This window comes from Protopterus annectens, chromosome 9.part0 (genome assembly GCF_019279795.1).
Source record: "Protopterus annectens isolate FY-2018-M chromosome 9.part0, PAN1.0, whole genome shotgun sequence".
Classification (NCBI taxonomy): Eukaryota; Metazoa; Chordata; order Ceratodontiformes; family Protopteridae; genus Protopterus; species Protopterus annectens.
In genome coordinates, this window is record NC_056743.1 from 1,478,539,080 (window position 1) to 1,478,564,093 (window position 25,014).

The 25,014-nt window shown below is 40.2% G+C and overlaps 1 protein-coding gene across 5 annotated transcripts in view; it reads left to right on the top strand.

The window, feature by feature from the left end:
- Positions 1-25,014, top strand: part of WIZ (WIZ zinc finger) — a 3,168,750-nt gene that overhangs the window by 1,421,702 nt on the left and 1,722,034 nt on the right. For all 5 annotated transcript variants that reach the window (XM_044084420.1, XM_044084417.1, XM_044084416.1 and 2 more), the window contains one exon: positions 17,448-17,798. In XM_044084420.1, the coding sequence (XP_043940355.1) occupies positions 17,448-17,798 (351 nt within the window). The remainder of the gene's footprint in view (positions 1-17,447; positions 17,799-25,014) is intronic.

A 25,014-nucleotide genomic window follows, 5' to 3' on the forward strand; every position in this document is an offset into this window, starting at 1 on the left:
GAGTTCAGTTTGCAGCAGTCTCTAACTTCCATATTGGATTTGAGAATTCTTCCCTGGCTTCATCTAAGCTTTGTAAGGCCTTTTTGAGAGGCATTCTTCTGTTGAGACCACCTTATAATGACCCTTCTCCACCATGGGACTTCAATTTAGTACTGCAGGCCTTATTTCATTCGCCCTTTGAACCAACAGCAAAATGTGATCTTAAATTTCTAATCTGGAAAACTTTCTCTCTAGTGGCCATTACCTCTGCTAGAACAATTTCTGAACTTCAAGCATTGTCCTCTAAACCTCCCTACTTGATGTTTCATAAGGATAGAGTAACATTATGAACCAACCTTTGTTTCCTTTCTAAGGTGGTGTCAGAATCCAACATCATCCAGTCCATTAATCTGCCTGTCTTCTTTCCAAAATTTGAAAGCATAGGAAAATACATATCACACTCGTTAGATGTTCATAGACAGTTATGTTTCTACTTACATAGGACAAAAGAAGTTAGAAAATCTGATTAACTATTTGTCCTCTTTGCAGATTCCAAATTAGGTAAATAAAGTAGCTCTGGCAAGATGGCTTACTGACTGTATATCTTTCGTCTAAAATAAATTGGGTATCTCATTACCAAAACCTTTAAAAGCCCACTCAACTAGATCCATGGCAGCTTCGTCAGTGTTTTTATCCAGGCTTTCCATGGACAGCATATGTGCAGCAACAACTTGGGTCAATCCTCATACCTTTATTTAGTCATTACAAACTAGATCTGGTCTCGAGCTCAACCATGCTTAGGAATATCCTTCTTTAGAGTCCACCCGTGATTTCAGGTAGCTGGAGACTCTGTCCCAACTGTTGAAGAATGAATGAAAATTCACATCAGATAAAGAAGTTACGTACTCACCATAACGTTCCATCTGTGTTGTCCATTTTAATTCTTCCTCAACTCCCTTTCCACCAACCCCCAATCATTTAACAAATGATTTCTGGAAGAATGAGAGTTTGTAATTACACCTCTGGTCCTTCCGTTGAGCTCCAGATAATGGCTTTCTGTAAACAGAAATTTATACTAATATTTCTTAATTATTCTAATCTAGCAAACAAGAGCTGAGGTATGTTAGGAGTTAGTGCATTATGGGTAACGGACAAGCTTGAGAGCTTTATGGTTACCATGAGCTATAGTAACGGACAAGTTGGATCCGAATCCAACTGTTGAAGAAAAATGAAAATATACAACACAGATGGACCGTAATGGTGAGTACATAATTTCTTTTTTTCCACTACTGACTACATTGTTTTTGTATCTAAACGTTATTATGATGAAGATGCAGGCTTTACTACACGTAATTTTATCATAGTATTTGTACCTTTATTTGTTTAGTTCACACTTTTGTAAATCAGATTTGGAACCGATGAATAAGCAGTAGGCTTAGAAACTGGTCTGCCTTATGTTTTTTTTTTTTTTTTTTTTTTTTATGGAAAATGCTAGTGCTTTCCACAGGCTGGCTTAGTCTTCAGAAAAGCACTTTATGTGGCTGCTTTTTCATTTATTCTTCTGCTTTGGTGCCGGAGATGCTGTGTTGAGTTATCCTCCAATTTCCTCCCACATCCGATAAATGTGCAGCTGGTTGAATTTGTGGCCCTCTGAATTTTTTCTAGGTGGATGTGTATGTAAGTAAGTACATTTTTGTGTGCTAGCATTCTGTCCAGGAGTAATTCTTTGCTTTATGCCCAATGAGTGTCTACATGGGCTTTGCCTACCCTGCAATCCTAAATAAGATAAAACACGTATCAGAGAATGAATGAAGTGTTTGGATCTCAAAAAGATGAAATAAAACAGTTTATGTTAAAGCATTAAAATTTGCTTCATGTTATATTTTTAGGTCATATTAAAATTAAATCATTATAATTCTGTTTATGTTTGGGTTTTTGGATTGATTTTAAACTTTCGAAGTTATGTTACTAGATTTTTGTAATTTATTCTGTAGACAGTATACTACATATAATTACATTAAGTTGTATTGTTTCATTGTTAATTGTAATGCATATCAGATGTGTTTTCGAAGTTTGTTATGTAGGTAACACATATATAATTGCATTAAATAATACTTGAAACAGATGCTGTGTGCACTGCGTTTTCATGTGAATGTAAAATATTGATAGGTGTATATTTGTACTAGATTTATTATTAGATATTTATTGTGCTTATATCTTTGTTTATATTTATGTTGAATCTTTTTGTACATATTTTTTTCACTTTATATTTTATTCCCTTTTTTTCCGGGGTGGAGAAGTTCTAAAAATTCTACTAAAAGTTGAATTAAAAAGACTACTTTCAATCCCAAAAAGACAATAATAAAGAGTGGTCAAATTATGGAACAGTAGCACTTTGTCAAATGCAAGCAAAGTGATGCTCAAGATCCTGGCTCCTGCAAGCTAGATTCCAGCTGTATATGGACCAAGAACTGCTAGTAGTACAAACTGTTTTTTGAAAGGGCATAGACACCAGAGATCAAATTGCCGACATCTGCTGGATAATGGAGAAAGCAAGCGAGTTCCAGGAAAGTATTTACTGCTGCTTTATTGACTACTCTAAAGCCTTTGTGTGGACCATAACAAACTGTGGCAAGTTCTTAGAGAAATGAGGATATCAGGTCACCTTATTTGCCTTCTGAGGATCATTGTGTTCAGAACAAGGAGCGAGAAGTGTAATGGAATATAACTGACTGGCTCAAGACTAGGGACATCAGTACAAGGTTGTACACTATCACCCTGCTTGTTCAGTTTTTGTGTTGGAGTATATCATCTACAGTGTTTGGGTTGTCAAATCAAATGGTGGAATCAAAATTGCTGTGAGAAATGTTAACAACCTTGAATATGCAGATCATAGCACTATAATGGTTAAAAGCGAGGAGGAGTTTAAGAGTATGTTAGAAAAGGTGAAAGTAGAAAGTGCAAAAGCTGGCTTGTTGCTCAACATAGAAAAATGTAATTTAGCCCTATCAACTCTTTGCAAATAGTTAGGGAAAAAGTGGAGTCAGTCATAGAAGTTATTTTCCTGGATTCAGAGATCTCTGCAGATGGTGAGTGTAGCCATAAAGTAAATTTATGCTGTATATTTGTAAGCTGTGGATAAGATTTTGAAAAGCAAAGACATTATATTGTTAATAAAGATCTACATAGCCAGCACAGTGGTGTAGAGGGATAAAGCCCTAACTACTGTCCAAGCAACATGGGTTTGATTAGTGTCTGATGCTTCTTAAGACGATGGCAGGGAGTGATGGGCCTGCCCATCCCAAGCAGGAAGGCATATTTCTACACATTTTCTGTGGGGAGGCATGGTTGATAAAACATAGAGGAGGGGGATCAATCAAGGAGAACATCATAAATGAAAACTCTCCTAGTAGAAGCAGTGAACAGCACAATCCCCCAGGACACCTTTAGGTTGCACACTGGTCCAATCCCTAATACAGAGACAGTCTAGGGACTGTAGCAGAGGTTGGTAGATCAGGCGATGGATGGGGAGCACTGGGGTAAGCCAGAAAGAACGAAGTAGAAGGGTGCAATAAAAGAAAGTCTCAGTAGTCAAAACTTTGATTTTCCCAGTAGTAACATATATGGCTATGAGACCTGGACAGTAAGTAAGGCTGTGCAGTGGAAAGTGTATGCCTTTGAACTGTGGTGTTGGAGAAAACTTTAGAGAAGTCTGTGGACTGCAAAAAGAGTAGATCAGTTAATCTTTAAGGAAGTAAATCCTGACTTTTCACTGCAAGACATAACTGTAAAACTAACACTCAGAATCTTTGGACACATAATGTAAAGGCATAATTCACTAGAGAAGACAATGATACTAGGAAAGACTAAATGCAAAAGTAGAAGGGGGTGGCAGAGGCTAACGTGGAGGGACAGTATTAGCAGACTAACGAATATGAGTTTGTAAGCACTTAGAGAAGCATTTCTTGGCAGACAAGTATGTTGTCCATAAATGAGGTCACAAAGTGTCATATTAGACTAAATTATTAAAAAAAGAACATGTTTGAATTGTATGCAGGTGTCTGCTGATTGCAGAAGAGCCCCTTGAAGTAAAGTGTAACAGATTTCTGAGTACTTACCAGTTACTGTTTAAGAGAAATCTCTACAGTGGATATATTTTACCCTACCATCTACATTCCTTGTTTCTTGTGGAATCCATTTAGCTGTTTTATATCAGAAGTTACAGCTGTGAGTTTATCAGATGTATAATTTTGTCTTGTTGTTCTAATGTAGTCTTTACTTACATCTGTTTTCCTCATATAGGTTCATAGGTTCATACTAGGCTATCTGCCCCAGGGCATTTATAAGCCTAGCCAGAGTGTGTTTGGCTTTCGCCACCCATTTTAAATTAATTTTGCTATGCCCTTTTTCGAGGTTAGTATACTGTGCCTCTTTCTACCAGTGACACAGAAGTGATACCCGGGGTAAACCTACGATCTCCCATCCACTCATCAAGATTCCTCTTGAAGAGAGTCAATGAGGGACTCTGCCTAACTTGGACTGGGATTTTATTCCAGAGTGAAGGGAGCCTCTGGGTTATGAATCTGTCCCTCCAGCATGTCCTATTTATTTCAGTGCTGAGGTTCAAGTCTCTCGAGTGCGTAGCTCGATGGGATTTGGATTTTCTGTGGTGCAGCATATCCATTAATTCCGGGTTGGACATGGCTTTATACGTCAGGCAGAGATCGCCTCTGAGCAGGTGGTCTGCCACTGAGTAGTGCTGGAGTTTCTTTAACCGGGCAGCATATGGCATCTGTTTGAGCCCTTTGATCCTCTTGGTGAGGTACTTTTGGGGTCTTTCCAGTTGCTGCAGGTGTCTGGTAAGGTACATCTCAAAAGGGGCATTGTACTCAGTTATGGGCCTGATGAGGCATGAGTAAAGAGGCACGATGACCTCCCCTGATCTAGATGTAAATCCCTTCATGATTAGGTGGGCTATATAAAATGTTTTTCTAACCACTTTGGCCACGTGGTTGTCAAATGAGAGATTGCTATCAACTTGGGTCCCTAGGTCCCTAATTACTTCTTCTGTACTTAATGGATTACCACCTATGTGGTAATTTGTGGGCACTTTGTTTTTGCCAAAGGGGATGACTATACACTTTTTGGCATTTAGCTTGAGGCCATGGCTGTGGCACCAGTTGTCTGTTTCTATGAGGCCCTTTTGGAGGATGCTTGTGTCGGCTGGAGACTCGATTATGGCGCCCAGTTTGCAGTCATCTGCGAACTTGCTCAGCCACAGTCCTTCCGTGTTGGCCTGTACCTCCGAGAAATATATACCGAACAAGAGAGGTCCCAGGACTGAGCCTTGTGGGACACCACTTGTAACTGGTTTGGAGTCTGACATGGCTCCAGCAATTCTAACCATGTGGGTTCTGTCCTTGAGCCAGTTTGCAACCCATCTAGTGACATAGGGTTTTATATTTAAGCTGGTGAGCTTATCTATAATGCCCGAGTGGGGTATTGTATCGAAGGCTTTTGCGAGGTCCAGGTAGGCTGTGTGGACCACCTTCCCCTCGTCAATGGCCTTGGTGACTGTTTCAAAGAAATCAACCAGGTTTAAGAGGCAGGATCTGCCCTTAACAAAGCCGAACTGGGTAGGATCCAGTGTCTGTAGGTCCCCAATATCTTTATTTATGAGGTCCATGATGATCCTTTCCATAGCTTTGCAGACCAAGCTAGTCAGGCTTATGGGGCGATAGTTTCCAGGATCCGTTGAGGCACCACCTTTGTGGAGAGGGACCACTGTTGCTGTACGCCTCTCTTTGGGTACATGTGCTGTAGTAAGGCTGAGATTGAACAGTTTTATGTTTGGGTTTAGCTCTTCTTGGAGTTCATGTAGGACGCAGCTCGGGACACCATCTGGTCCCATTGATGCTGTGTTTTTTGCTTTGGAGGGGGCAGCTCTTACCTGAGCATCTGAGATGTCAGGGGGGCAGCACTCTGCTGGGATAGATATTTGCCCTTTTGGTGGGGAGGGGGGGGGACGTTTGTGCTGAACCTGTCAGCTAGGATGTTGGCAATGTCTGTGGGTTCGGTGTATTTTTTGTATTTTGGACTAATTCTGAGCATATCTGGGAATTCCCACCCAGGCTCCTAACATAACTAAACAAAGCCTTGTGATTATCCTTAGTGTCCTGTGCAATTTTTCTCTCGAAGCTGGCCTTGGACGATTTTATGAGTGCCCGTAGTTTTTTGCTAATACTGATCAGAGATGCCTTCCCTTTTTGGGATTTTGCTCTATCATGTAGTAGCTTCCTCCTTCTATAGTATAGTTTGTTTATGGCTGGGGTCCACAAGACAGGACGTCTGCCTTTGGAGGATTGGGTCTTGGTTTTATTTGGATTGCATGATCCATGCATTCCTGAAGGTGTTCATAGAATGCATTTATAAAGGATTCTACGGTCTGGGCCGTATTTTCCACAAGCCCGGGGGCTTTGAAGGATTCCACCTCTGTTTTGAGGAGTGTGAAATTTGCTTTAGAGAAGTTTTTCACTATGGTTTTCAGGGCAGGGGGTGGAGTCGGGATGTGAATATCCAGTGAGATTAGTTTATGGTCTGATCTTACCAGTGAGGGATACACTTCTGGTCTGGAGCATAGAGTCCCCATGTTGGTGATGATCAGGTCCAGTATGTTTTCCCCTCTTGTGGGAGTGGTAACAAGTTGTTCCATAGCATTTGAGTTTATAAATTTTAGGAACCTTTGGGCTAGGGTGTTGGAGCTAAAGTAATGCTCCCAGTCTATGTTTGGGTAGTTTAAGTCGCCCAATATAATGGTGTTTGGAGAGACCTTCATATTTTCCAATGTTCTCAGGAAGGCCGAGTGGGGTTCCTGGGTTTGGGAGGGTGGTCTGTAGCAGGCTATAAACTGGAAGGCAGTTTTACCCACTGTTAGTTGCACATGGATAGTCTCTGATGCTTCGTGCTGTGCCACCAACCTGGAGGTGTGGGTATCTTTTATGAATATTGATACTCCCCCTCCTTTTGTGGTACGGTCCAAGTTTTGGGGCCGAAAAGCATGGTATGAGGTATAACCTGGTAGTGCTGGGGTGCTCTCGGGAGCCTTGAACCAGGTTTCTGTTACTGCACAGATATCGATGTTCTCCATGCTAAGGAGAGTTTTGAGTGCATGTATCTTGAGGTTTAGACTTCTGGAGTTGAGTAGCATTACTCTTAGTTTCTTATCCCTTGTGATACCTATGGAGGTGGGTTTGTCTTTTGAGCCTTGCCTAAAAAAGACACTATGGGGGTAGCAAGAGCCTTTGCCAATATCCGAAAGCCCAGGGGTGACATGTGCAAGCCGTCCCTAGCGAAGCATCGTGGCTTGTCGAGCATGTCATCCCAGGCTGACATTCATTGGATCCCCTTTGAATGACACCAATACTTAAGCCAATTGTTGAAATTGATCATCTTATCTTCATATTGTGGCATCATTCTTGGTGAGGGTAAGATGCTACTCAAGGTCAGGGTCATACCGGCCTGGGCTACATGCTCAGTGAGCTCCTCTATGTCTCTTTTCATGTAGTCCAGGGAGGTACGTCTCAGGTCATTCACACCAGCATTGTACTTGCCTTGGAGTGACCTGAGTGCTTGTGTTATGTGGCGGAGCCTAGCGCCCGACAGGCAGCTCACCGTGACCTTCTCCTTGTTCAGCCTGGTGAGCGGGACGTCAGTGTGCCTGACGATAGAGTCACCTATTACAAGTGTATCAGGTGTGTTGTTTAGCCTTAAGGGCTGTGACTGTTCAGCACACTGGCTTTGTGAGCTATGTGTTGCACGTGTTTTGTTTTGGGGTAGCAGTTGCTTGGGTGTCTGCTTTGGAGGTCTCTGCTGCTTAGGCAGATTTTTATTTAGAGCCTGTGGGTATGTTTTTGTGTGTTTATGTGTTTGGTTTGCTGTCGTGGTAGGTCTATGTGAGACTGGAATTGTAGTGAGTGTGGCTTCCTTCTCCTTCTGACTGGTTTCGCCAGTACTGAGTTGAGAGAGCTTAGCCTTCAGTATGGCTATATGGTTGCATCTCTCACATGTGTTGGAATTTGTTGGGAGGAGGAGAGGGTTGTCTGTGTACATGAGGCAGTTGTAACATTGCCTCAAGATTCCCAGATTCACCAGCTGGACCGGAGAGGAGATTGACAACTGACCTTTGGACATGCTAGAATAGTATTGGGAATTCCTTTATAATTGAAAAAAAAGGGCCAGTGGGGAACGAGGTACTCGAGGGGAGTTTGTGAGGGTGTTGTGCTTTTAATATTTTAGTGCTGACTTATATAATTGTATTAGTGAGCAAGTGCCAGGTAACTTAAATGCAATGTGTTACAGGTAACTTAAATGCAAAAACGACAAACAGTAACTTTCTTTCAAGTGAAACAAGAAAATAAGTACAGTAAGCAATGCAGATATCACTAGGGATCCACAGAAGTGCTGAAAAGCCGCGTTTTAGGTGGAATTAGCATTTCAGGGAAATAACAAGCAAACAAACAACAAGCATACAAATACAGCTAGATTCAGCAGGCCTGGATCTAGTCTATGCTACAGCAAACAAGGTGTACAAATTTCAGTAAGAAACAGTTCAAGTATGCAGGCACTATAAGCCTTTAACCAGAAATTCCCAGCTTAGAAGGGCAGAGTCCAGCCTCTCCTCCCACAAGAGTGCAGACCACGAACCTTCTTAATGTAAAATAACTGGCCTGAAGCCTAAGTGCTTAAACCAGAACTAATACACTTTTAGAATAACAGACACTGAGCCCTCAATCAGCAGTTCCCAACTTAGAAGGATGTAAGCTACCTGTCCTGCCACCACAGTGCAGGCCACAAACCTTCCTAATGTAAAACAACTGGTCTGAAGCCCAAGTGCTTAATCCAAAAGACTTAGAATGATAGCTACACTTTAATCAAGTTACTACCAAGCAGTAATAAATACAATTGAATACTTTAAAGAATGCCTGGATTAGTGCTCAAGTTATACAAACAAAGCTAGATTCAGCAGGCCTGGATCTAGTCTATGCTACAGCAAACAAGGTGTACCAATTTCAGTAAGAAGCAGTTAAAATATGCAGGCACTATAAGCCTTTAACCAGAAATTCCCAGCTCAGAAGGGCAGAGTCCAGCCTCTCCTCCCACAAGAGTGCAGATCACGAACTCTTTTAATGTAAAATAACTGGTCTGAAGCCCAAGTGCTTAAACCAGTATTAATACACTTTTAGAATAACAGACACTGAGCCCTCAATCAGCAGTTTCCAACTTAGAAAGATGTAAGCTACCTGTTCTGCCACTACAGTGCAGACCACAAACCTTCTTAATGTAAAACAACTGGCGTGAAGCCCAAGTGCTTAAACCAGAATTAATACACTTTTAGAATAACAGACACTGAGCCCTCAATCAGCAGTTCCCAACTTAGAAGGATGTAAGCTACCTGTCCTGCCACCACAGTGCAGGCCACAAACCTTCCTAATGTAAAACAACTGGTCTGAAGCCCAAGTGCTTAATCCAAAAGACTTAGAATGATAGCTACACTTTAATCAAGTTACTACCAAGCAGTAATAAATACAATTGAATACTTTAAAGAATGCCTGGATTAGTGCTCAAGTTATACAAACAAAGCTAGATTCAGCAGGCCTGGATCTAGTCTATGCTACAGCAAACAAGGTGTACCAATTTCAGTAAGAAGCAGTTTAGATATGCAGGCACTATAAGCCTTTAACCAGAAATTCCCAGCTAGAAGGGCAGAGTCCAGTCTCTCCTCCCACAAGAGTGCATACCACGAACCCTTGTAATGTAAAATAACTGGCCTAAAGCCCAAGTGCTTAAAACAGAATTAATACACTTTTAGAATAACAGACACTGAGCCCTCAGTCAGCAGTTCCCAACTTAGAAGGATGTAAGCTACCTGTCCTGCCACCACAGTGCAGACCACAAACCTTCTTAATGTAAAACAATTGGTATTTGAATGAGGATGAAGAACTGGGCATTCTGAGAGGCTGGCCACTCCCACCTTCTTCCCATACTGCAAGGATACCCTGGCATCTGCTAAAGGATGTGTTGACAGTGGAAGTTTCATACTTATAGCAGGCCATCTGTTGGGTACTCACATATCAGTTATTCATTCTGGGATCTACAGGTATGGATGGCAGACAGTCCTCTGGGTCTGAGGATCTTTAATCCATTCCCCTCCAGTGTTTGTAGCTAACAGAAAATGCGGATTAAAGTTCAGTAAACATTAAAAGATTTAAAGAACAGAAAAATTATGGAAATATCCTGGTGGTAGGATCTATTGTTGGGAGGCATGGACTGCATTAATACTTTCTCAATGAAGAGCCACATGTGGTACTATGTAGTCTGATTTGTGTGCTAAAAGCATGCCAGAGAAAATCCTTTTGCCTGGTTTGCCATTAACTCCTTTCTAGTTTTACTCACAGACATATATAGCAAGTGTTGTACCCTTACAGAGTTGTTAAAAAAGAGATTTCTTGTCCAGACAGACAACTTTTTCTTTGCACATGACTAGTTAAGTTTTGGCATTAAGGATGTCCCAGTAGTGCCTCAGACCTTGCTGATATTCCTAGTGACAGACCTCACATGAAAGATTAGGTCACTGCACACTAGAAGAGAACTGGTGCTTTTGATTGTGACAGAAGTGGCTTGAATTTATAAAGAACTCCTAATGGAAAACTGACGAAAGGTTGGCAGAGGAGAATAACTACCTAGCTGCTCATTGGATTGGTAGGGACACTGGAGATTAATAGCTGTAAACAATGAGACACAGAACGTTGTAGCAAATAGGCATCACTTGGTTCACATAGTTTGATCATTTTCTCCCATCAGGTGCACAAGACTGGAAAATGTACAGGAAGTACAGCATACTGTTGAGATGCTGTTGTGAAAGACCCGTCTTTTTAAGTCTAGCTGGTCTTCACAAAACAGAATTTCTTCTGTACATTTCATTACATTTTAATTTATATTTTTACGGGTGATATTCATAAACATTGTGCCCGTGGAGTACAGCTGGCATATATTAGAGTAGCATATCAAAGCCCTCTCATATTTATCCTTTACAAACAGGATAAAATCTTGCATGAGTGTTAACCCATTGTGTTGCCCAAGTGCTCTGAAGGTAAGGTATACAGTATGCACATAACCCCTCCCCATCATGGTATGTGATTCACAAATAGAAAGTCAGCTGTGTATGGGCTGGTCCCATCTCCATAAATTATGGGATCACAGTCACAGACTAGCAGTTGTCATGTGTCTATAAGAACAGGTGAGCTTCCTTGTATGATGTTGTCAGCACTGCATAGCTAAGCAACAACAAAACCAAACATTTTCACTTTAGTGTAGTAGTGAAATGCTACTGGTGATGCCACCCCCTGTGGTACTGTCTACCCTGTACTGTAGCCAACCACACTTGTTCCCCACCCTCAGCAGCGATGTTGCAATGCTCCAGCCATTAGGAACAGACACTCACATCATATGGTAATGAAGTGCCATCTGCAGTCATGGGCAATAAGCTGGATATTTTTATGAATTACTCTTGCCCAAAACTGCAGACAGCAAGAGCTGTACAAAAGCAGTAATTCACCATTAAAACCCCTGTTTGCAGTACAGTTGCAACTAGAGATGAATGGCACAAGCAATTCGATATGGCTCCAACAACCAGTCTTTGCTACCTACATTGTACATTCAGTTGAATGATCATTATCTGTTCCATTGTCAGAGCTGCAGAGCACAACATAGGGTACGTGGACAGTGGTCATAGCCTCATATGTATGCAACCATAGTCTGTGCCTGGTCCATAGTTCCAGAATGTCCATGTCAATCACATCTGTACACGTTCTCTCATTGGGGCCGTTATGTTATATGACTGATTAAAATGTCAGGATCATGGACAAAAAGGATTTGCACTTAGTTTGTATGTCATGGAGTACAGTGTTCATAGCTGTTTACTAGGCTAATGACCACAAGGGCCTTTTTAAGTCTAATCATGCATCCCAAATCTCTGACGAGTTGAACCATTTACAGGTTACCTGTTTGCATCAGAAACATAGGTGATAAACCAGCGATGAATTTCCAGTTTCCCATCCAATTGTCCAAGTTGTAATTGAATTGGATTAGGGAGGAACTCTGCTTCCCATGGATGGGGAACCTGTTCCAAAGACGGGGTCGTCTCTGGGATACATACCTCTCTTTCCAGCATGTCCTATTTCTATCACAGGCAAGGTTTAAGCCTTTAGAATGGGTAATTCTGGTACTGTTGTTTTGAGGATATACAGGAAGTCCATCAGAGTGGGGTTTGACAATGCCCTGCATGCCAGGCATAGATCTCCCCTCAAAAGTCTGTAGGAGACAGAGTACAGGGATAGGGCCTTGAGGCGGTCTGCATAGGACATATTACTTATGCCCTGTATTCTTTCACTGAGGAACCTCTGTGGACGTTCCCGTTGTTAGATATGCCTGGTTAGGTACATACCAAAGGGGGGCATTGTACTCAATGATAGGTCTGATGACTGCCGAATACAGTGGAAGAATTACTTCCTTGGTCTTAGATGCCATACCTTTGTTTATAAGTTGTGCAGCATAGAATGATTTCCTCACAACTGTAGACACGTGATGATCAAAGGCTAGATTACTATCTATGTGTGTCCCTAAGTCCCTGACAACTGGGTCAACTCTAAGGGGTGTATTGTCAATATGATAGTTACCAGGGATGGATGACTTCCCAAAGGATACTATTATGCATTTCTTGGCATTTAGTTTTAGTCCATGACTCTGACACCAGTTGTTTGTCTGTGTCAACCCCCTCCTGGAGAACATTTGTGTCACTGTGAGATTCAGTGACAGCTCCTGATTTGCAGTCATCTGCAAATTTAGTCAGCCAGAGACCACTAGCATTGGCCTTGACTTCTGAGAAGTAAATGCCAAAATGGAGCAGTTCAAGGACTGATCCCTGAGGGACTCCACTTGTGACTGGCCTCTTTGTAGAGGTGGACTCCCCAATTCTAACTTCCTGGGTCCTGTCTGTGACCCAGTTGGCTATCCACTGGGTGTCATATGGGTTTGTACCTAACCTCTTGAGTTTGTCAACAATGCCCGAGTGGGGTATTTTGTCAAAAGCCTTGGCCAAGTCAAGGTAGGTAGTGTGAACAATTTTGCCGTCATTCATTGCTTTGGTGACCTTCTCAAAAAAGTCCACCAGGTTGAGTAGGCATGATCTGCCCTTTATGTAACCAAACTGGGTTGGGTCCAGTGTCTGGAAGTTTACTATATCTCTGTTGATCATCTCCATGATAATTCTTTTCATGGCTTTACATACAAGACTAGTGATACTTATGGGTCTGTAGTTTCCAGGGTCTGTAGATGACCCACCTTTGTGCAGAGGGATGACTGTTGCCTTTCTCCATTCATGAGGCACGAAGCCTGTTTGGAAGCTACAGTTAAGTAGTAATTCCAGAGGCCCTGATAGGTCATGTTTTATGCTATTTAGAAGGCATCCTGGGATATTTTCTGGGCCCATTAATGCAGTGTTCTTGATCTTAGAGAGAACATCAAGGAGCTGTTCCCTGGTGATAGTAGAGGGAGTTATATTTGATGATATTTCCTGAGGGAAGGTTGAGGGGGAGAGAGGAGTAAAGCTGGAGCTGAATTTATCGGCCAGGAGGTTTGCTATATCTTCTGGCTCAGTATAGCTGGCTCAATTTACAATGAGCTCTGCACACAATTGTGTATTGCCTTTGAGGTTATGGACATAACTAAAGAATGCTTTGTGGCTGTCCTTGACCTGGGAGGCCAAACTTACCTCAAATTTGGCTTTGGTAGACTTTATTTGTCTTCTGAGTTTGTTTAGTTTAATGAGAGTGCATTTATCCTGCTAGGTGCTGCACCTAGTAATTTTTGCCACGATTTTATTCCTTCTGTTATACAGCCTATTGATTTTGTGATTCCACAAGGGTGGCTTGTTTTTTTCACTTAGTTCTGTACTTCATCCTGGTTGGTACAGCTGCCTCTATACAGCTATTAACAGGCTTGTACAGGGTTTCTGCGAACAGCTCTGCATAGGCAGAAGTGTTCTCACGGTTTATAGGGGCTTGAAATTTTCCCAGGTTCTCACTTAATAGTAGGAGGTTAGCCTTAGAATAGTTCCTGAATATTCCCAGTTTAGCTGGCTGTCCAGGTTTTAGTTTTACTTCAAAGGAGACCATTTTGTGGTCTGACCTTAATAGGGAAGGCATTACAGTAGCGGGTGTGCAGCAGTCTTCCATATTAGTGAGGACCAGATCCAGTATGGTTGCACCCCTGGTTGGTGTATTGACTATCTGGTCCAGGGAGTTTGTGTTTACAAAATCCAGGAATCTCTGTGCATGTATGTTTGATGTTGTATAGGATTCCCAGTTAATAGTGGGGTAAGTAAAGTCACCCATGAATATGGTATTGGGTTGGATGGTTAGTGTTTCTAATAAGTTTAAATACATGGTATGGGTTTCCTGGGTCATAGAGGGGGACCTATAGCTTGCAAGGAAGTGGTATTGGATTTTACTTATGGTGATTTGAACATGGAACAGCTCAAATGCATTGTCCTGTTTGACCAGCCTTGAAGTATATTTATTTTTAATGTAAATAGAGACACCTCCACCTTTAGTACCTGCCTGTGAAGTAGCTGGTCTAAATGTGTGGAAGGTATTATAAACCTGCACTGTTGGTGTGGTGTCCACGGCTTTAAACCGCATCTCTGAGATCGCACAGACGTCAGCATTCTCTAGGGTAAAGAGAGCTTCGAGGTAGTGGAGTTTGTTGTTTAGGCTCCTTGTTCATGTTCATGAATACAGTGGCCAAGTTTTATTTTCTGTTGCTTGTACTATGCTTTGTAAAGAGTGACTTTTAAACCAGACAGTGTTACATCCACAGCTACAACAGACACCTGTAATTTTTGGTGATGGAGTCTTGAAACTAATATGGACCTTTTCTACTTCGGCCCTGGGTGAAAAGGTCTCCTGAGTTCAGTTGGACTATCCTGGTTAACCAGTGGGAAGGAAGGGATGAGTAAATAAGTCGAGCAGTTGTTACTTACTTGATGAATTGGGTTTGTCTCTTTGGGACTTAAAGGACTTGTAGAACACCAGACTTGTCTTTCCATCAGTGCTTCTTTAAGTTCTTATAAATGCACTGCAGTACCCCAGTAAGATTGTCTGTCCATTTTAACCTGTGCAGCTTTTTCTTTTTTTCTGCCTCCAGTCTTTCCCAGCATCTTTAGCTTCTCTAGTAAATCATGTCTTCTCATTATATGGTCAAAATACTTGAGTTTTAGTTTTACAACCAGACCTTCCAGTGAACAGTCTGGATTTATTTCCTGAAGTATTTACTAATTTGATCCTGTTGCAGTCCAAAGAATTCTCAAAAGTTTTCTGCAACACCTTTGAGCAACACAACAGTGTAAAGGCCTTCTATTCATGCAGTAAAGTTTCATCCTTGCCTGTCTGTCAGACAGGGGCTTAACTCTGCATGGGGTTTGGGGCAGCTAGTGTTAGTTTCATGAAGACAGTGAAGAGCAATAACCTCGCTTAGAGCATTGTGATAAAACAGAATTAAGCAGAGAGGGCTTAGTGTCTTTGATCATGTTACTTATGTGGTTAAAGAAACAGGCAGTATCAGTGTAATGCAGGTCCTAATGGCACTTGAGCCATCTATTGCCTGGATAAGCCTGCTAGCCAAATATTATCACAGAACGTTTAAGATATTACACATTGAAAACTCTAGCTTAGCTGTGTTTTTTTTTTTTTTTTGTTCACTGCCAGCACTTAAAAAAACAAGTCATTTGCTCAGTTACAGGATTTTAAATGGAGACTACAGCAAAAAGTCCAGTAGGAACTCAAACTTTTAACATTCTGCTAAACTGTCAGGCAGTAATACATTACATGATTTAAGAGGCACAAAACATGTTTTGTAAAAGGTCAACTGTTCATTTTTAGTTGGCCTCTAAAGTGACTTTAATATATCTGAAGTATTTGTATCAAGTATCCCTCCCCAGCAGACTTGCTTTATACTCCAGCTGCATTTTGTCTTTTACTACAGCTTCTGTCTGTGATTGCATTAGGATTCTATAGTTCCTTTATGCTGTTTTTCCCCTGTGGCCTGTTTCTGATTCATCTTCCTATATAACTTCATTCTCTTTCAGATGTCTGGACTGTAGTATTATTAAAACCTGTGGGTGAGAATGGGCTATGAAATGCATGTTGCTTGTAGCTGCCTTCTTGACCATATCTTAAAACTACCCCTCTTCCATTCATTTTATTGTTGCTGCACTCTGAACAATAGTTTACACTAAATAGTGGTAGATATCTACTTAGTAATGTCAGTTGCCTTGTAAAACACAGTTATTTTGCCTTTATCCATTAAAAATGTTTTGAGTTCTCGGTAATATACATAGGTATACAGTGTGTTTTTCATTCAGTGTTTGTTAAATACCAAAGGCAAAGACTTTTACTTATATAGTTTCGTTGGGATGATTCCAGTTTGCCATCCTGGGATTTTGAGATATGCTGACAGTGATGAGGAATGTTAGTTTTTCTAAACAGGTCTCAGGGTATTAGAACTTTCAGTTCATTATGTTCCAGACAATGGTCCATAGGAGGACAGCCTTGATGAACAGTAAGAACCTATATGAACGTGGAAACTGGGTTTGGATTTTCATTTGCACAAATTACATCATTTCATATCCATGTAATTGTTTAATTGGGTGAAACAGTTAAAATATCTCATGTGTGTATCTTCAAAAGTTACACTTCCCACAGATGATTAATGTCTGAGTACCCGCTACATACTTTAGGAAGTGATGCTTACACATTTTTAGTGTTTGGTGTGAGTTTCAGAGTCTGAAAAGAGCAAATAGGAGGCCCAAGTACTGCAAAGATTTCAGATTTTTCAGTTTTGCCCAGAATTGCCATACCACAGAGTGAATACAGTCCATGTGTTTTTTTTTTTCTCTGTATCAGATAGCAGTGGTATACAGATCATAGTATGCACATGTTCCCTACCACCTAAATACCTGTGGTGCAGTAAACATTTTATCTTGAGGAAAAAAGCAAATGTCTTCCTTCTGGAACTTGGTCAGGGCAGCATGTTAACAAATCATACCAGGCAGTAGTTTACTTGGTGACCAGACTAATTTGGCCACCAGACCCATGGCTGAGTTTTATGATTTGACATAGAGGAACTTGTCTGTTTATTCTACGTGGTCAGTAATCTCCTTCCATATTAGATGTAGTAGTCTGTTTCTAGTATAACTAGCTCTGTATGAGGAAAGGAATCCTATGAAAGAATAGGAATATCAGAAGTTGGAATCTGGTAGAAAACAATTTAAAATATCATCAAAGTAACCACATAGAAAGAGAGGGAGAAGAAAGAGACTGATTTGCAGTAAATATTCTATCTTACTTTTTCAGTTGCAAATTTCGATCCTGAAACCTTTAGTTTAATGAGATGTGAGTTCTGTGGTGCTGGTTTTGACACTCGTGCAGGGCTCTCCAGTCACGCCAGGGCCCACCTCAGAGACTTCGGCATCACCAACTGGGAGGTGACCATTTCTCCAATTAATATCCTGAAGAAGCTGCTGTCCAGTTCCTCCAGACGTCATCTTGGGCCCCCTAAGAAGAAGGAGCCACAGTCCCCTCTTGCAGAGGGAGATGCACATGACAGTGAGCAGAAGCAAGCAGTGTGTGATTCCAGTGCCCCTGCTTCACCGTCATCTCTGTTGCCATCGTGGGTCGAGGAGTCAGGACGTCCAGAAAAAGAAGGTCAGTTTTCTTTTGTTTTACTCAGTTATTTTTAGTCTTGCTGTGTAATGTTACTCGTGAAGTATTACTCTGGGGTCACTTTCTGTGGTAATGCCCTTTTAAGATCTGTCATTTTGTTGTAATGTATGCACTGAAGCGTAATATCCATAAAAAGTTCCTCAACTGATGCGTAACAGAAACACAACCATCATCACCATTGCAGTGATGTATTCAAATGCAGCAGAATACAATCAGATTAACAGTAATGGCTGTCATCAAGACATTTGCAGAAAATTAGAACTGTTTTTTTTATTTTCCAGTGATATCAGTAGTAAACAAAATTTGTATATATTTATATACATATTGGGGTGGGGGGGGGTGGGTAATGCAACACCTAGCTTGATTTTCCTTCTAGGATTGATTTACAAATCTGGATCAAGATAAATGAAAGAAAGAAAGAAAGTGGGAGACAACCTGAGTACAAATGAATGTATCATTATTTTTTACCTATGCCCTTTCATACTGTGACTGTTGATTTACCACCTCCATTCCCTGATCTTACAGAAAATTTCTGCTACTCCTCTATCAGCGTGTACTGCATATTTTTTTAATCTTAAATTAGTGTGCCCACTAATCTGCATTGTTTACAGTTATTGTTTTACCATCATTTTTTGTTAACTCTCTGGATAACACTGGATTAAAAGTCTTTTATAGGACACCGCGAAAGAAAAAAATATTTGTGTGAAATAATGCAGGTAAGCATAACACTTTCAAGACACCTGGCAATCTGAATTGATTAAGCCAAGAACAAGCAAGATTATTAAATATTTAGCATTTTCTGAGTACAATAAGATAGTTTAAATCTTGTGTATATACATCTGTCTATCAGTGTTAGATTGGTTACAGAATAGGGAAGTGAATACCCAAAGACAAAGAGTAAGAAAAGATGGGGTAGACCGCATATTTATGTCATACTGCGGCACTCAGTCTTTACAAGAGTTTTGGGTCGTCATAGTTACACAAACTGGAATAACAATAATGGATCGAAATGTACTGCCTGCTCGCAGTACTTTAGTTTTCCAAGGGTAACCATCGCCATCAAGAAAAATTAGTTCATATTCTGGTTGTACTGTAGGATATACAGCTTGTGTGTTGGAAGGCATGGCAGTCTGTCAGTCTTTTGATGGACAAAGGGAAGAAATATACTGACGATGTCAGAATCAGTTTTCTTTTTCTGTAAAAAAAAAAAATCAGTTTTTTCTTTTTATATGGCATAAAAAACAACTAAATCAAATTTACTAATAGTACAGTAGTGCCATTTTAAAGACGCAGACAGTTCTGGTTTTACCATAGCATGCTCCGGTGAATTCAACTACAATGAAACTGAAATGCCGAAGTGCACATCACAGAATGAAATAAGAAGGTATTGAACCCTTGCATTGGCGTATTGATTAATTTGACCTGTGTGACCAGTATAACAGAGAGGGAAATCGCTGGTCTGCTAGCTGTCTTAGTTCCATCCTGCTACTAAAGGAGGCAGGACCCCTCCCTACAAATATCAAATGCAGACTTTTTTTTCAAAAGTATTCGTCTACTGGGACAGCAGTTTAGAACCTTCCATTTTTGAATCTGCACTGATGGAATTTATTTTCATTATTGGGGAAGGTGTTTATTTATTACATCTGAATCTGTTACTTGATAGAGAGACTGACGTATCTGCTTAACCTCTGAGAGAAATATGAAAGTTCTAGATTTTTTCATGTAATGACTTGGACCACTGGACCAGGTCACAGCCCTTAAACTTTTATTCAGCAAAACATAATTCTGTAAAATGCACTTCATAGATTAGTTGCTGTAAGCAAACTAAACTTTGTGAACCACTACTATGATTACCACTTTTGAAAAAGTGAAAATGTGCTCTGTCTTCATGTCTGCAGTTCTGATGAGTAAATACATATTGCTGGACTTTCATAATCATTTGGCCTGGGGTTTTCTCCAGTTCTTAATGTACAGAAATCACTTTGTCTGAAACCACCATTTTGACACATTTAATTCAGTGTGGAATTCAGCAACATTAGTTTTTGAATGACTTTTATCATAGTTTTTCATAGAACTGAAGTTAGTTATATGTAATAAGGATGGGTATTGGAGGACAGCCCCTGCAAGTACCATTTCTTGTATATTGTTGCAATAAAAAAATGGACTAAGTACAGATTGGCAAGCTAGTGTTTTTGAATCCCAGTCATTTAAATGGCCATCACAATGAGATTGTCCATTAAAGTAATTTCAGCAGCTTTCATGTCAGCAGATTAAAGTTGAACCTTTCATAAGACATAGTTCATAGCTTTTTCAAGAACAAAACTTCAAGTAATCAGGGACACTTACTATTGTTACTTCTCACTTAGAAAGCAGTAAGGGGGTGGTTGTACTAACCTGCAGTTTCAGATCAGTGAACAATCTATAATTTGCATGCTTAACAAATAACAGGTAACTCACTTAACATCCGGGATAGGTTCTATCCCATTGAATTTTTAGCGAACACTGTATATTTTACATTGTGCTTCACTTAACATCCTCCTGCACAACACCCGACCACATTTAAGTGTGCTTAGCACAGAATAGAAGTAAATGCAGTCAGATGTTGTGCGGAAGGATGTTAAGTAACGGTTACCTGTATAATGGGTGTAATTCCAGTTGTTGCAGCACTAGTACATATGTTTCATGAAGGACCAGTGAAAATTATATTGTAAAAGTTTGGTTATCCCTGACAATCACAGTATATTTGACAGTTATGTATCATGCCAGTGAAATTTTAAATGGACAGTAAAAGAGTGTCCTTAAAAAAGTAGCAATTAAGCAAATATATAAACACAGTGTACCTGTTGAAAGTTATTTACACTTTCCTGTGGTTATTAAGTAAGCAATATGTTTACTGAAACACTTACTTTCAAGATGGCTGCACACAGAGAGAGTAGCAGGTTGATTAGAGCTGTCCCAGTGTGAAAACTGATAAATTGCTTAAAAAGCCAGTAAAAGTTATTCATTTAGGTAAAATCCAGTTACTGCCTAGTAATTACAATGCTTAGATGCCAGCAAGTAAGACATTTGGAGAAAGTAGGTGAAAATCAATCAGAAAAGAATAGAAAAGGCTCTGAATGGGATGAACCTTACAGTTGTTCAGCAAAAAGGCAGCTTAGGTTTCAGCTTTAGTACAGGAGAGGTTTTTCAGTAATTTTTAAGGAAACAATAAAACCAAATGCACTCGGGTGTTTAAAAAAGTGATACTCTGGAGAAATATATAAAGTGAAAATGTAAAAGGCTGGAAAATAAAAGAAGCTTTAGTTAGCCAGATGTGCTGATAAAACTGCAGAAATCAAAGGCTGAAATGAATAAAAGACTGCTTGAATATGAGGCTTCTCAAGAGTAACTGTTTAAAAAAATAGCGTTAGAATGTACAGCACACATAGAAAACACCAAGGTCCAGTTTCTATACCTGAGAAACTGGAAAGAATATACTCTACTAATGTTATGAAAGTACAGATGAGCAACTGGACCAGTGTTCCACAGCAGGACGTTTTAAATTGAGAGGGCTTGTATGCTCCAGATCTGGCCATTAGAAAGTAGCCAAGATGTGTAATAGTAAAGATATAATTATACAAGCAGAAGTAGCTGCTTCTGAGAAGACTATGGCAGAGGAGAAAAGTATTAACATATTCCGGGTGTTTACGAAAAACGATTATTTGCTGTCCACCAGGAAGAAGAGAAGCAAAGGCAGCCTGGCACTCAAGGGACATTGAGATGCAGGTGTGAGATTTAAGTTGCTATACCCATCGGTCTTCAAAATATTTTCCATGTTGATCAAAGACATTTTTGAATGCAGAACAGACTATGAAGGAAATAAAAAATTAGCCAACAAAGGGGTCAGCCAGCAAGATGAAGGGAACTCTGTATCTCAGTCTTCTGACAGTAGGAAAGCCTGTGCACCAACTTTGCCAATGAAACCATTATTCCAAATGAAAATGCTTGAGTGAAAAAAAGCCCACAAGCTAACTAGAATAATCAAGAGTACCTTGGACTTGAATCCAAGACCAGTGTTGTGAGACTGGGATGATCAGAAGGAAGACCTCTAACAATGTAAACGGGAGACCTGCAATGCATCAATCCCAGTGCATATAGTTTGGGAATGTGAATTGTGGTTTTGCGAGTAGTAATGGTTAGCAAAAGACTGGATGTTTGTTGACTATGTTAAACTGATCGGTGAACTGAAACAGTTCAACTGTACTTTATTTCATTATTATTTAGCACACTGAAAGAACTCAAGAAGTAACTACAAATGAAACTGTTTTGTTCTTAATATCGGGATAAAAAATAACTATGTACTGTACGGCCGCCAAATATGCAGCAAAATCTGGACAATTTAGGATTTTTGCCTGGAAGGATTTGCCTAGGTACATTTATACCCCGAGTAGATGCCAAATAATTTTTTCTCAGGCAGATGGCAAATGTTGGAGGTGCAGTTGTGAAGCAAAGGTACCTGGGAACTTATGTTTTCAGAGTGCAATGAGTTGGCAGACTTTACAAATTCCATTCAGAGTACTCTGTCAAGAATACTGGGTGAGCAAATGAGTGTAACTAAGGAAATGATTTTTCTTTTTTGAGCTGGGGTACAGGATCTGAATTGTCTAGACCTTGTTAAGTTTAATTCTGGTGGCTGTCAAAAAAGCAATTACTAGAACATGGAAATCAAAGTCTAAACCAACCATACTTGAATTAGTAAATATTGTAACAGAGATAAAAGAACATGAACGTGGATCTTTAGAAAAGGGATGGAATAAATTACATGGAAAAAATGGAAATTGTGGGAATAATACATGCAGAAACTTTTGGGGGATGAGGAAGGTATGAGCTGAAGAATTTATGTAAAATTGGATTGATTATACTATGTAGAACAATATCTGTGATGTATAATATTTGTAAATGGGAACTTGTTAATATGGTTTGATTACTTTTATATAAATGTAAATTTGCCTGTGACTCAAGTGATAATTCAGTAAAGGTGTTTAAAAAAAAATGTAAACTGCATGTTATATTGAAAAGTAGATTGGTATAGTATCCTGTCAGATGTATTTTAAATGTAAGGTGGGTAGTTTTATGATAAGAAAGGCTGTAAAGAAGAAGGCTACAGTTAATATGTTGTTGTGATCATGGGCTGCTGGAAGAGATGTACACGTGTATTGACAGGGCTGGCAGTTGACAAAAGGTTGCGAGCTTTAGTTCCTGAGGTAAAGGGTTTGATTCTTCCAGCCCTCATTTACTTACTGTGTGACTTTGAGCAAGTCATTTATCCAGACATTGCTCCCACGTCAGCCTTGAAAAGGGTTTGTGTGTCCAGTGGGCCTACGGATAGCAAATAGGTATTATTATCTGTCATATAACCTTTAGAAACTAACATAACCTCTCCTAATAAACGTCCATGATACATAGGGACACAGTTGGTTTGGGTTGCACAACTAGACTTATACAGGCCTTGGTGATCGATAGCCTAGTGTATACCTATGACCCTATGATCATATTGTATCCATCCACCCACAGCCGTTTTCCCATTTTTGCACGAGATCTATATATTAAAATATAATAATTTCTCCAGTTTTTACAAAGCTGGGTTTATAGACTAATGTCCTTAGTTTAATCTATAGACATTTTTTAAGCCAACTGGTTTGAAAACATGATACAAAGCATGAACATGGTATTTATTTCTTAGTTGCTTTTCCCCACTGACACCTGCTTCTGGCTGAAGACAGGCAGTCCGCATGTGCATGGCAGTTAGTCATGAGAGTTCTGAACAGTACTGTCTGAGTGAAAGCTACAAGATGCAATAGAGTTAACCTTTAAAGGGATACTGTATAAGCAGTTCAGAGAAATAGTGTGCTCTGGGTAAAATATGTGAAGCACAATGTATTTATCTTTTAAAGGGATAGCGGTAAGCCGTTCAGAGAAAATAAAGAAAGTTTGAAACTGTGAGAAGTGAATAGTTATACAAGTAGTTGCCCCCTAACACCCCTTTTAATTTTTTTAATTAATTTTATTTCTGTTTCTTAACCAGGTAGGTCGACAGTTCCATAAATAGTTTCATTTGTGCCAGTTCTATGTGTTTACCAATTTATCTGCTTTACATAGTTTATTCCATAAAAATTCTTAAGTATCTCTAATACCTGTATAGGATCTCTGGTTATTTTACTTGTCGCAGTCTCCATGAGTATGACTACAACACATTCTACTTTCTGTTACCTAAGTCAGTGTGATAAATGTTTCTGTGTTCTAGAGTTGCTACCAAACAGTTTCCTGAAAGTAACCTTTCTAAACTCAGGCATATTGCTCAAATAGTCCCTTATTTTCCCTTTCATACTTTGCAATTGTTCATCTTCTTGTTGTGTAAGAGACCCCTTCTTTTCTAGTACTTCAATCATTGCCAGCCCCTCTAAATAATTCATTGGGTTGGGAGGGTGGCCTAAGGGTTAAGGTGTTTGCCTTACAAACACAAGGTGCAGGGTTTGAGTCTCACAAGGGATAATTGGCTAGGCTTACAATGGCTCGCAAGGGCAGTTAGCCTAGTACTAACCTATGAACCTATTACTTCTTTTTGTGACATCCTTGCTCTGGGCTAGTAATCAAGGAGCCTGTCCTCAACACTGACACTGGTGAGGGATGTTCACTTGGAACAAAAGTAGATACACACAGTATTTCCAGATGCAGCTGTCTGCACCAAGCACAGTTTCTCTTAACAGCACACAGGGAACACACTCCATCCTGGGGCTGGGTTCCCTCTCTCTCTCCAGGCCCCAAATATGACTTCCCACTGACACAGCTGTAGAGTTGAGTCCTATGCCAAGTGTTCCAAGCCAAGACCTTCACCACCCTCTCTGTGAAACCAGTGTTCTGCTTCCCTGCTCCAAGTAGCTGACACTCGCATACGTATTGAGATTTGATTTTCACAGACACACACACACACACACACACACACACATCTGGGAAAGGCCGGCACAGATTTACCTGCTATTCCCCCTCTACCCAGACTATTGGGCAGATACTGCAACCAGAACACTCAAAAGCCAGCGACTCCTAAGGCTTTTACAAGGGTACCCATTTGTACTAAGTAAAATTAATACTAATACAAATGGTAGTGTTTGACCAGTGCAGCAAGGCTTTCAGGAAAGGCCACAGTGTCACCAAATAAGTA